The 13,864-nt window shown below is 38.7% G+C and overlaps 1 protein-coding gene across 2 annotated transcripts in view; it reads right to left on the bottom strand.

Annotated features, from left to right (window-relative positions):
• UGGT2 (UDP-glucose glycoprotein glucosyltransferase 2) overlaps positions 1-13,864 on the bottom strand; it is a 4,352,373-nt gene that overhangs the window by 1,436,854 nt on the left and 2,901,655 nt on the right. For both annotated transcript variants that reach the window (XM_044072987.1, XM_044072988.1), the window contains exon 29: positions 9,164-9,322. In XM_044072987.1, coding sequence (XP_043928922.1) covers positions 9,164-9,322 — 159 coding nt within the window. The remainder of the gene's footprint in view (positions 1-9,163; positions 9,323-13,864) is intronic.

Genomic DNA, 13,864 nt, shown 5'->3' with positions numbered 1-13,864 from the left:
CAAAAGTCGTGATCACTTCTCTGACCAAAGGGACTCCAGACGTCTCTGGCAAGTCATTCAAGCCATAAACCACTACAGGCCTGTATCCTCCCCATGTGATGACAGCACAGAATTTCTGAACAAACTAAACACCTATTTCAGCAGATTATATATAGACAACAACACTGTGACAAATAAGCTCCCAGTTGAACAGGGTGAGGAGGTGCTATGTCTAAGAACATCTCATGTTCTGAAGACCCTGAGGCAAGTTAACCCAAGGAAAGCAGCTGGCCCTGATAATATTATGGGAAGGGTTCTAAGAGACTGTGCTACCCAACTGTCCACTGTACTAACAGATATATTCATCACATCAAAAAATTCCAACCAACAAGCCTAAATGATTACCAGCCAGTTGCTCTTATATCAACAGTAATGAAGTGTTTTGAGTGGTTGATCAAGAACCATATCTCTTCAAGCCTACCTGCAACACTGGATACATTACACATTGCTTATAGATCTAACCCCTGCACAGCTGATGCAATAGCTACAGCACTTCATGAATCCCTGGTACATCTTGAGAACAAGAATTGCTATGTCAGAATGCTGTTCATTGATTTTAGTTCCGCCTTTAACATTGTCATCCAGCAGAATCTGTTATCAAAAGCTCATCCAACTGGGCATCAACACCCCCCTATGTAACTGGATACTAGACTTTCTCATCAACAAACCCCAAAAGGTATGTGTGGGAAATAACAGTTCAATCAGCATTACATTGAGCATGGTTGTCCCCTTAGGGTTGCATGCTGAGTCCTCTGCTGTTCACCTTGTTGACGCACAACTGCACGGCCAAGCATGAATCCAACAAAATCATCAAGTTTGCGGATGATATCACTGTCATAGATCTTGTCAGAAATGGTAAGAAAACAGCCTACAGTGATGAAGTGGAACATCTGATAGGCTGGTGCGACAGCAGCAATCTGGCCTTAAATGTAAGCATCACCAAAGAATTAATAGAGGACCTCAGGAGGACTCAGAAGGTACATAAGCCTCTGGAAAGTAAGGGGGTGGCAGTGGAAAGAGTCAAAAACACTAAATTCCTGGGGGTACACATCTCAGATGATCTATCCTGGTCGACTCACATTAGCCACACATTACAGAAGGCACAACAATGTCTGCACTTCCTACAGAAACTGAGGAAAGCAAACCTGTCTCAGTCCATCCTCAAAGCCTTCTACAGGGGGACCATGGACAGCATCCTCTCTAATGACAAGCAAGGCTCTCCTGAGGGTGGTGAAGAAAGCAGAAAAAGTCACTGGTTCCTCACTCCCAACCATGGATTATCTGCATGAGGCTCAGTGTGTGGAAAGGGCTAGGAAGACAATCAAAGATCCCACTCACCCTGCCCATAGCATGTACACTTCCATCTTTCCTTGGGCAGGCGGTATCGCAACTTAAACTGCAAAACATCTAGACTGAAAAAGAGCTTCTTCCCTCTATCCATAAGCTCTGAACTTGAATGCCAGGCATGAATGTGAATAATTAGATCAATATGCTACTTACTATGAAGTACCAGCTATAGTAATCACTCTGGCAAACTGCTTCAATAACTGGTACAGTTAGCCTGATTTCTTATGCTATTACTTCCTGAATGTGCAATAGTCAGGAGTGAGTTACCATTCCATATAAGTGCATGTGGTGTATCTTGACTTGGCAAAGGCCTTTGACACCATTCCCCATGCTGGCATCATACAAAAGCGAATTGCTTTAAAACAACTGACCCATATATGGTAAGATGTATAGTAAACTGGCTAAAAGAGATAGCCAAACAGTGCAAGATACAGATGCCTCATCATTAACTATAAAGTAACCAGTGGTACCCCTCAGAGCTCAGTGCTGCAACATCTCCTTTTTGATATTTACTTGTTAGATCTCCAGCAGAGACATCCTCTGTGAGATATACCTGTCCCTCCAGATCATCCTGTTGATATTGCAGAAGAGATTTATATCTTTAGACAGAGTATTTCTGATCCCATTTGATTTGTTGATATGCAGCAAATCCATCAGTAATGGATCAGAGAATGTATTTTATGCCAGACACTGGTCACCTCTTAGCAATCTGTAGGATACCAAAGAGAGTGACAGGATCTGATGTCAGTCTTTGTAGGACATGTTTAAGCCTTGTATTCTATTAGTAAGGTACCTCTGTGGGCATTCCAGTTGTTGCATGTGTCTGGAGAGATACATGCCAAAGGGGGCATTATATTCAATGACTGGCTTAATGAGGGCTGAGTAAAGGGGGACAATGACATCCCTATATCTAAACACAATCCCTTTGTTTATAAGTTGTGCAATAATGAAGGACTTTCTTGCAGCAAAATCCATGTTGGTCAAAAGTTAGGTCACTGTTAACATAACTTCCCAAATCCTGAACAACTAGGTCAATGCTTAGGGGTGTAAAGTCAATGTGGTATTTCCTTTGGGAAGATGACTTCTCAAAGAATACAATAATGCATTTTTTGGCCTTTAGTTTGAGTCTATGATATTGGCACCAGTTACTTATACAAGACAAAAATTCCTGCAGGATGGCTAAGCTCTCTGGTTACTCAATGACCACTCCTAGCTTGCAGTCCTACACAAACTTAGTCAGCCAGAGACCTTTGCTATTGACTTTTACTTCAGAAAAGTAGATGCCAAACAGGAGAGGTCCCAGCACAGAGCCCTGGAGGACTCCACTGGTGACTGGTCTCTTTGTGGAGGCAACTTCCCCTATTTTGAATATCTGTGTCCTATGTGTAAGTATTTATTTTTATTTTATTTTTTATTTTACATTTGTTGACCGGGCTAGTCCAGCTGGATATATGTCCATTTTCAGTGGAGGCCCGGGGAGAAAAGCTCCACAAATTACAACAACATAAAAGGTCAAGACAAAGACAATAACAGTATAATTTGGTACATAAGTTTTAACAATTATAGTACAAGCCTAAGATTATATATTTTATATTTCAGTAGGAAAAAGGAAAATTTTATCTAAGAATAGATGAATAAGACTAATACATTTGTATTAGAAATGGTGTAGTACAAATCTTTATAACATATTACAAAATTAGATACACCTAGTAATTTATGATAAGAGATACTAAGGTCTCACAAAAACCTAAGAAAGAAAAACACTAGAGATCAATAGATAGATAAACTTTAGAAGTAAGTTAACAATAGGGCTTTATTCCACTTTATTTAGCTGTTCTACTATGCCTGAGTGGGGAATTCTATGAAAAGCTTTGTCCAGGTCAAGGTATGCTGTGTACATTTTTTTGTCTTCATTCAATGCTTTAGTGACCTTTCCAAAAAAATCCACCAGGATGTGTAAGCATGACCGGTCCTTGATGAATCCAAACTGAGACAGGTCAAGTGTTTGGAGGTTCCCTAGCTCCTGATTGATTAGTTCCATGATAAGTCTTTCCATGGGTTTGCATATGAGGCTGGTCATACTTATGGGTCTGTAATTGCCTGGGTCTGTGGAAGGTCCTACCTTACACAGGGAAATGACTACAGCTGTTCTCTACTTGCTTTGCACAAAACTTGTATGGGGGTTGAGACTGAACATTGTTGTTAGAAGTGTGGCTAAATCGTACTTCATGCTACATAAGATGCATCCAGAAATAATGACAGGGCCCACTGATGCAGTATTTTTAGCTTTCAATATCATTTTTAGGATTTAGTCTTGTGTGACAACTGGAGGTGAGACAGATTCAGGTACAGCATCAGGGACACTAAGAGGGGGGTAAAGTTAGAGCAAAATTTATTGGCCGGTAGGTTCATTATATCTTCAGCCTCAGTGTAGGTAACATCGTTCATAATCAGTTCAGCTCATTGTTGCATTGTGCTTTTGAGATTATGAAAATTAAAAATGCTTTGTGACTGTCTTTGCTTTTTAACTTAATGTTTAGCTCCCAGCTTTGTCCCTGATGAGCGGTGCACAGCAGTGAGGATGCCCCTCCATAAGGATGGCTTTGTAACTTATCTGTATAATGGCAGTTCTATCAGCCTTACAAGCTTCACTGGCAAAACTATGGCATATTTTACAATTATCATTATATACCATGACATCAACACACTTGTTAAAATTGACCATCAACTGTTTGGCTTTGTGAAGATTAGATCCTGTCTGTTTAACCTGGAAAACTTCATCAAAATTGTTACAGATGTTGTAGATGATGGCCAAGCAGTGCATGAGATGTATCTTGACTTGGCAAAGGCCTATGACACCATTCCCCATGCTGGCATCATACAAAAGCTAATTGTTTTAAAAAATTGACCCATATATGGTAAGATTTATAGTAAATTGGCTAAAAGAGATAGCCAAAACAGTGCAAGATACAGATGCCTCATCATTAACTATTAAAGTGACCAGTGATACCCCTCAGAGCTCAGTGCTGCGACATCTTCTTTTTGATATTTACTTGAAAGAGATAAGACCTTTTACTAACAAAGTTTTCAGATGGTTGCAAAATAAAGATTGTTGTTAAGTCACCCTGTGACACCCAAACTCTCCCTAAAAAAATGCACATAAAATGGTATCAAACTAAATGCTAAAAAGTTTACTATCATCACTTCTGGCAGACAATCTCTCTCCTCATCATGCTGTACAGACAATATACCTCAACTACAAAAGGACAATTTTGTCAGGGACTTTGATACTTGGGCCAATAGCTCCATCTCTTTTGACATCATGTGACAAAGGTTGTCAGGATGTCCTTTTATTTAGCCCACTTAATTACCAAAGGAATATCATCATCCTCTAAAAAGGTAATCACTCCCTTATATTCAACATTAGTCAGTACAGTTTTCTAGTATAATGCCCCCACTGTGCTAAATTTCATTAATAATATCAAACAATCAGAAAGATCCCAGAGGTTCCTAACTAAAACGATTACAGGCCTAAAGTCCCTGAGCTTCCAAAATAGGCTGGAAACTCTATCCCTTTATTCTGTGTATTACAGATTTTGAGGGGAGATTTCTGTTTTGTTTACTGCACTAGAGACCCAGTTGTTCTATGCAAGACCAATATCTCCAACCAATACTACTAGAATTAGAAACCATAATCTTCACTGATAGACAAATACAACACCTCAAAACCCTCAGAAATAAACTTTCCCTACACATTAAGCCGCGTGATTCACTACCTTACTTTAAACCTAAATTAGATGACTGGATGAATATCCACAAATTTACTTTGGGTTTGACTGGTATGGCCCTCCTGGAGAAAGGACGTGCTGCCTGAGGGAGGGTACTGGCAAGCCATAAATGGTCTTAAGACTAGTTGGCCTTGGAATATCCATTAATGTAAACTGTTTTGATGGCTTACTGCCATAGTTTGTGGGGAAATCTCTGCCTACCCCCCAATTATCCTGAATAGCACAAAGTGGGTCTAAGGGAATGAATGAATAATTAAATACAGTAACATAATTACTTTCTTGGAAGTCAGTCTATCAACAGCGAAATGTACCTCTATGGAACATTCTGCCCAAAACAAGCTATTAGACAGGACAGCCAAAGCCCATCCTAGTACTCAGTGAATTAAAGACAATAACACACAGGCCTGTGCCAACTTATGGGAATCATACATACATAGTACAGTTGAGAAGTACGTAAAGTTTGATGTACATGAATGTAATGTGTTATTGTACTTGTGTAAATTGTCTTTACTGCTATTGATCCCGGGTTGTAGCTGAAAATAATCAATAAGCTAGTCCACTTAACTGGTAAAGAAATTGCAATCAGTAAGTTAACTGCTCAGAAGTTTGTGGAACTTCCTCAATTTTTCTTCATGTTTTTGCCCTGATGCTCATAAAATGCTTGGTTTCCTGGTAAAACACTCAGGATCATACCTCTCAACTCTCCGAAACTTCACAGAATGTCCAGATTATTGCATCATATTTTTGGACTGTTCCTCATAAAATTTGGGGTTTTCTGGCAAAGTGGATGGTGAAATGGATTGCACACTGTATTCTGATAGCAGTGAGCTGAAAAGATGCTTTCCTGTTTGACAATGTATGTTTTTATTCATTTATTTGTAATCAAACATCTGAACTGTATAATCATAGTCATACAATTAAGTGTAACTGATGGTCACATATATTTGTGTGTGTGCGCTCCCTTGCATATGTATTTCCAGGGAGGTTGCAATGGGTTGCACACTGTATAGTTCTGAATGCAGCAAGCTGAAATACATTTGGCCATTATTTAAGTATTTAATTTATTCACCCATTTCACTCAAAACAGATATCCGAAGGGTACATGGCAATACAGTTTGCAGTAGTTGGTGGGCACATCTTAACAGTGTGTGTGTGTGTGTGTGTGTGTGTGTGTGTGTGTGTGTGTGTGTGTGTGTGTGTGTGTGCGCACTCACATAAAAGTGTGAGTGCATGTGTGAATGCATGCATGTGCTGGCGGTTTGCAGTGGGTTACATATTGTATGGTTCTGACAGCAGTAAGCTGAAATACAGCTGACTTGAGTCAAGTCAGGCATCTGAGGAATACACAATCGTGTGTGTGTGTGTGTGTGTGTGTGTGTGTGTGTGTGTGTGTGTGTAGGAGATAAATTATGGTGGCCAATCTGATATCTGAGGAGTGCAAAGTCAACAATATGGCTTTAGTTGCAGGACACTAGGGTTTCCACCTTTTCATATGCCCACATTTGGAAGATTTTGCATGGAAATATGAAATTTTACTGGATAAACTATGCTCATAACCAGTGCAAAGGACTGAATTTCACATATCTACCAAAACAAGAGCTCATTTTTGTAGAATTTAAGTTTATGTTGTAGTTATCTTTCTCTGTGTTACAGGAAGATGTACTTCTATTATACTCTATTTATAAGGTATATTTTCATTGTTTTTAATAAAGTTGATGTTTAGAAAATTACTAAGTGGTGTTGGAATAAATATAGTTCTATTAGATTTATCCGATGTTAAGTTTTGTGATGTGAAACCATGCAGTCTCTGGTTTGGTAACCTACTAGTTTCTAGATGTGTCAATATTATCTCATTCAGCAGAAATTCAGTGATTTCTGCCTACAGCTTAGGTTGAACTGGCATGTTAGCAGTTTTCAGCATACGTCTTGTTTCATCCCTTGTGAAAGTAAATAACATTCTTTAAGAATCCTACTCTCTCCCTGTGGCTTCTGGAAAAGATTAGTAACCGGTATAGCTAGTTAAACCTCTAGGGGGAATTGCTTACGTTCCTTTACCTTCTGTGTCTTTACCTTTTGAATGTCCTCCATAATCTTCTTTCTTAAGAAAGAACAGTTTAACCTTATTTTCCCATTCGCTGCTAATCACACGTTTCTTCCTCTGTAAATATTAAGACTTACTTGCTTAGTAGCTCTGCTTTTCCAATGAATTATGAATACTCAACAAAAATGAATTTACTAACACTGAGAGCACGAGTTGATCACCCCATCCCAACCATTTTGAGGGCTGTGATCCAACATTTCTGGAATATGAGATGTGAGCAAATATAATGAATTTACTAACACCGAGAGCATGAGTTGATCACCCCATCCCACCCATTTTGAGGGCTGTGATCCAACATTTCTGGATCTAATTATTTTAACTCAAAGGTCGGGGCATGTTAGGAAAATTTAAATCCCCAACAGCAGCATCCTCAGTCAAAAAATTCTCTCTCTCTCTCTCTCACACACACACACACACACACACACACACACACACACACACACACACGCACACACACTTTTTTCCTAACTTGCCAATGCTGTTGAACAACTTCTTGGTAAAATGGTTGCTGAAAGGTATCCATGCTACCTCTTAAGCATCTATTTTGTCTATGCCATCTATACCTTAAGTTTCACTATCCCTTCTTTAGACCTTTGTTGCTCTCTTTTGAAATATGAGATTATAACATATTTTATCTCTTTTCCAGATCCAAATGGTTGTCTACATCCTAATTCTGGACCTTTTCTTTTCTATTTTTTCAACTTTTTTCTGTTTTAAGTGGCATTCTGTTTGACCTTCTCTTTTAGTATGTACATGTCCCATCCTCTCATGCTACCATGACAGTTAACCATAGTGTTTCTTATCAGTTTTGCTTGCATACTTGCTTCAAATAAATGTTTTTTGCTTTTGTAATGACCATTCTTATCTATCACTATTATGTGTCCACCTCACCTTTACTTAGTTTGCTAAAGCTTTCCTGAGGCACCTTCTAATACATGAAGTTAAACTGCACTGATAGCATCTACAAATCCTACCTTTTTTAGCATGACAACTTGTTTGCTGGAAGAGAATTAATTCTTCCATAACCACCTGCACGAATCAACATTTTTGGCCAGTTTGCTAGAAATGCTAATTTCACTGCACGTTGCTTAAAGGAGAATTTCACAGTATCCTTTCATACAGCAACATCACAGCTGATAATAAATATCAGCAGGGGTGAAGAAGGCTTGCGGGGTTGCTCCCCTTTTAAAACTAATTTATCAAATGCCTTTTTGATTGCTTGTTTTTTGATAAAGACTGCATGTTTTGAATTTGATTTCATGCTGCTAATACCAGTATACTGGGCCTTAGCTTTCCTCTTCTGACTTGACTGTCTCTTTTCCCAAAGAAACAAAATTAGCTCCTAACACCCCCCACAAACACACACTTTGAAAGACTGTCAAGTACATTGATGCTGGCTTATGGTCTCTTTATGACAAGAGGTCAGACAACACACTGACCCCTGCAAAATCTTGCTGCATATGGCTTACATTCATTTGCCTGGAATCCAAGCATAGGAATAAATAAATGAATGAATAACATAACTTTTTTGGCTCTGAGGAAAATATCACACAAGGCTGTGCAGAACCCTCAAGCTTAATTTGCACAGGCTGGAGTTACAAACACTCAAAACACCTTCACTACAGACAAATATCTGAATCTAGATACAACCGTAAAGGTAACGTTTGAAGTGGAGTGAAAAAAAATTCATCTGCTTAGTTTAATGCAATTATATATATATAAAACTGACACTCTTGCAGCTTCAAAAATGCAGATAACAGTGGCTGGAACTACAATCTGATTTATACTTCATGATTATGCACAGTATGTTATGTGATTACTTGTATCTTAGCAGGTCTCTTTTCCATGCAGAGACATAACCAAGTACAAGACAGATCATAGTACTTACCAGGTTAGCCATCACAATGGTATCCACCATTACTGGGTCATTCTTTGTCCCTAGGTTAAACTGTAGTCCACGAGGTGGTTGCCCTGTGGTTATATCAAAACAGTGTCCTTCTAAGAGGAGATATTCCAGTTCATATTTAGCTGTCACGATTCCTTCAACCTAGGGAGACCCATGTCACAGTACAATGAAAAGTTTTAAGACACAAGTTCTGCAAGTTATGACTGCCATGTTATGCTGTCATCATGACATTTATGTATAATGAAAACTTAATTCTGCATTACAAAACATGAATTTAAGCAGATACAATTTCCCCATCCACATTCAATGGAACAACTGTAGCTAAATATGTTCAGGTCTGAAAAAGTGGAATATCCAGTAGATTTTAAATGTTGCACTTTTCATTGAAGAAAAATGTCCCTAGAATACAGACAAGGTTATAATTATTAAACTTAGTCACATTTAGCCTGTCTTCTGCCATTCTGCCACTCCTTTTCTTTTAGCAGTAACTTTGTCTATATTAGTTACTTGCCATAACAGGACCATAACAGAGCTTAAAAAGTGTTCCTTGCAGCAGATATTTCACTGGGGACTTTGTACTGAAAATCCCTTCCATTCCTTCTTTTTCTTTCACCAGTAAAAATAAGAGTTTCATATGCTACACTGGGAATATGTATTTGCTCACATCTCATAACAAAGGCTTGGCAAACTACTGCACTCTGCATTAAAACTCAACCCAAGACAGCAATGAATAGAAAGATGCAAAGCAGTTAAATAATAAACTTGCCATAAAGTTAGATCTTCAAAATCTCCTCACACAGCTGTCCTATAAGATATGCATATCTCCCGACCAAGGTGAACTCTTTGGCTAAACACTAAATAGTAAGGTGCATGAACTTCATTTTTTGGAGAAAAGATGTGAAAGGAAGGAGGATCATAAATATCAAGTTATAGGAAAGCACTTTATGTTGGATGCAAAGAATTATTTTCAAAGGGAAATTATTCTAGTTAAATGGTTTGCCTAAAAATAGCACAGGCATGACCTCTACAGAAAGTTTAAAATAGTATGGGATTCATAATATAGAAAGGGGATATATTACTACTGCATAAAAGTTTAATCTTTGAAAACAGTACAGCTATCTTACAATGTTTCTTGTAAGAGGCAAGCTGCTATACCCTCTGCATAAGAACTTTGCTCCCTACACTTGTGACTCATATACTGCCAACTCTGAGGTCAATACATGCCAAAGAAAAATGTAAACTCCTACTTGCAGTGACCTCAGAGTTTATAACATATCCTTATCTGAACTCCTCTTCTTCTTTCCACACTGTATTTGCATTACAAACATAACACTTTTTTTTACAGGTTATATGGGAAGAAATAATCTTCCATATCTTCAGTGTCAGTCGTTTTGCCAAAACTCTTGTTCTGCTTCACTGCACAGTTATTTCAACATTATTTTTTTTAAATGTCAGCATATAAAAATGGCATCTTCAAACATTCCATATGTTCAAACGTTTACACTGGGCAAATGACTAATAGGATTTTTAGAAGCCTAGCCATGTAACCCAACCCAGATTTATTTCCGATTACCTTTGACACCTATATGGTGGGATATGTTATTAAGGAGGTACCCAAGGGTTAAGTGGGGGGTATATTAGCTATGGATTAATTTGCTTACTGTCGACCTCTGTGCATCAGAGACATGGGTGCCAAATCAAAGGCGAATTTGCAGTTTTCCTTCCAATGATCAAGATTTTGTTTGAATAGGGTCAGGGATGAATTCTGCTGCACATGGATGGGAAGCTTACTCCAAAGTGTGGGGATCCTTTGAGAAGCATATCGGTCTCTCAAGCATGTTCTTTTCATGTCACAGGCAAAGTTCAGGTCCATGGATCTAGTGTTTCTGGTGCTGTTTGCTTTACAGATGTGCAAGAGATCCATCAGAGCTGGACCAGAGGATGCCTTATATGCCAGGCACTGATTGCCTCTCAGTAACCTGTAGAAGACCAAGTACAGATATAGGGCCTTAAGGTGTTCTATGTAGGACAGGGTACCATAACAGTATAGCATAATACTATCACTTATCAAAAAGTCAGCCGAATGGTGCAGAGGAATGGAGACTTGTCTGTGACACAGAAAACAGAGTATGAGTTATAGATCTGGGTCCTGGAGGAATTACTGGAAGGGTGGGACTGACTGACTTGCATGTTGGCTCACTCATCCTAGATGTAAGGTAAGTTTCTATCTGTCAAGAGCTCCCAGTGAAGGATAGGGACTATAGCTTGGGCAGGCCAACATCAACAGGAAGTAGAGACAGATCAAATGCAACACTGACTGTGTGCGTAGTAGTAAGTGAAGGGGATGTAAACACAGATCAGCTGTGATAGTTACTGTGTGCATGGGAGTAATTCCATAAGAACCGTGCTGGCATCAATGCACACCATACAGATATGTGCATGAATGCATCTGGTGGGAGAAGGATTAAGAATAAAATAAAGTGGCAACTCATGCCTACTGACAAGGTGATGCTGCACTGATACACCCCTATAACCTCTCTGCATTACTGGACACTTTAGGTGGTGGATGGTAGGAGAGTACCATAAGTACATCCAGTGTTGTTACTGCAGCTTCAGCAGCTGACTAACCATGGTAGAAGGTAAAGTGTGTTAAAACACAGGCTCTGTGGGAAGAAGAGATGGGTTAGATGCCCTTAGTTAGTAGTATCACTGTCACAGACTACCTAGACTTATTATTTTTCTAATACAGGTTTTTGCATTTGCTTGAATGGAGGGCAGCCCTAACTTCAAAATGTATACCATCAACGGCAAAATCATGACAAAGTAGAGGGTGCGTTTCCACTTATTTAAATTTCTTTCCAATATAGTCCAAGACAGGTGTTCTGTCACAGAGGATTCAAGAAGTTAAGGGGATAAATTAACAGGAATTGAAAACAAGAATAAAAATATCTACCTCCAAATGGACTTTAGAATTTCTCTAAAGAGAACGTGGTAAGAAATGCAAACTGCTGAATGAAAACCTTTCAAAGATGATATGGTTATGTGATATACTCACCATCAAGTACAACCATATGAGATAATCACCATAAGAAACAGCTATATGAGGTACAAGCCACAATAGCAGAACTTAAAGAAAGAAGTAATTCGGGAGTAATCAATAACGTTGGGTTAACTTACCTCATAAGAACTGTAAAGAACATGAGAGGAATGACCTGCATGTCTGCTTGTAAGTAGGATTAGGTCACAGTTTTTCCTGTCTGTGGTAGACGGTCTGGTGGCGAGGGATTAATATCGTTAGTATACTTTATTGTCAGTGGTGAGGTTTGCCTTTTCTACTTGCAAAAAATATGCTGGTGTGTACTGGTTGACCTGGGTCATATATTTGTTAGTGCTGCAGGGTTTGGACTATGTGCCATCAGCATGCCTACCTCATGCAGTAGTATTAAATTCAGCAGAGCCACTTCCACAGCAATAAATGACTTCTGGGAAGAAGCCTAAGCAGATCCCAAGGCAATGAAAGAAGATAGGCAGTTACATGATCCAACCTGATCTCTAGACTCAGCATCTAGTTTGCCATGTTTAGTAAATATGAAAACATCAGTCCATGTTGCAGCTTATGACATGTCCAAGTTGATCCAATCCTAAAACGTGTCACAGAAGTAGCAGTTCCACTTGTGCAGTATGCACAAATGGATCTGTCTAGGGATTAGTTATGCCCACCATTTAAAAAATGCAATAACATAGCCACTTTAAGAAGGCTTACTTGGAAACAGAAAATCCTTATTTCCCTTTCATATAAGAGAGTTACAGCTTTTCTTGTCTGTCCAACGCCTTTAGTATTTCTCCAAACAATACTCGCTACTTGTGTGTATCCACTTGTGTAACAGATATTCCCATTTTTTCATACTTCAGAAAAAAAGTAACATGGCAAGCTGTATGCACTATATTAAATATGGAATGTAGGCTACATAACACAAAGGAAAGCTCCAATAATCTTACTATCCTTTCAGTGTAGACAAAAGTTTCAAGCAACCAAATTCTGTAACTTAAAAATTCTTCTAACATCCACAGAAAGAGTGCTTCCCAAGATAAAAACTTTTTACACAGCTGAGTTACCAAACTCAAGGGACAAAGTGAAGTTGAGTTTATAATGCTCTTACTTCACATAGCCAGTCAACAAATGCTCAAGTCCATGTCCACAGCATTGTCATCATGTTCAGCACAAAAAACAGCTGCAAACTCAGGGAAGTTTCTCCAGAATATTCCCTGATTTTAGAGAAGTGTGGCTTGCATGGGTTTCACGTAGGGAACACTATAAGCATGACCCAAATAAACTGTCATAAACTCTAAACGTTAACTGGCGACCTGGTTCACAAGATTCCAAAAACAGAAAAAGCTGTGTGTGTGTGTGTATTGTTTTCTCATAATTCTTATACGAGTTTGAATAGAAACAGTCAGTTGACAGGTTAATTTGCAGTAGTGAAGTAAAACTAATTGAAATTTGACACTCTTGTTTTAGAAGGTAAAAATAAAGTGTGAAAACAAAGGCAATGAATAGAATAGCAATGCCTTTTAACTGAAACAACCATAAAAGTGGAGTTCTGTTTTAATTATTCCACTATGCTGTAGATTCGGATGCAGCAATGACAGGGTGGCTTTGTAATGCAGGCTGTCCGAATCACA

This window comes from Protopterus annectens, chromosome 5.part1 (assembly GCF_019279795.1).
Source record: "Protopterus annectens isolate FY-2018-M chromosome 5.part1, PAN1.0, whole genome shotgun sequence".
Classification (NCBI taxonomy): Eukaryota; Metazoa; Chordata; order Ceratodontiformes; family Protopteridae; genus Protopterus; species Protopterus annectens.
Note: the sequence above shows the minus strand (reverse complement) of the source record. Positions and strands in the feature narration are given on the sequence as shown.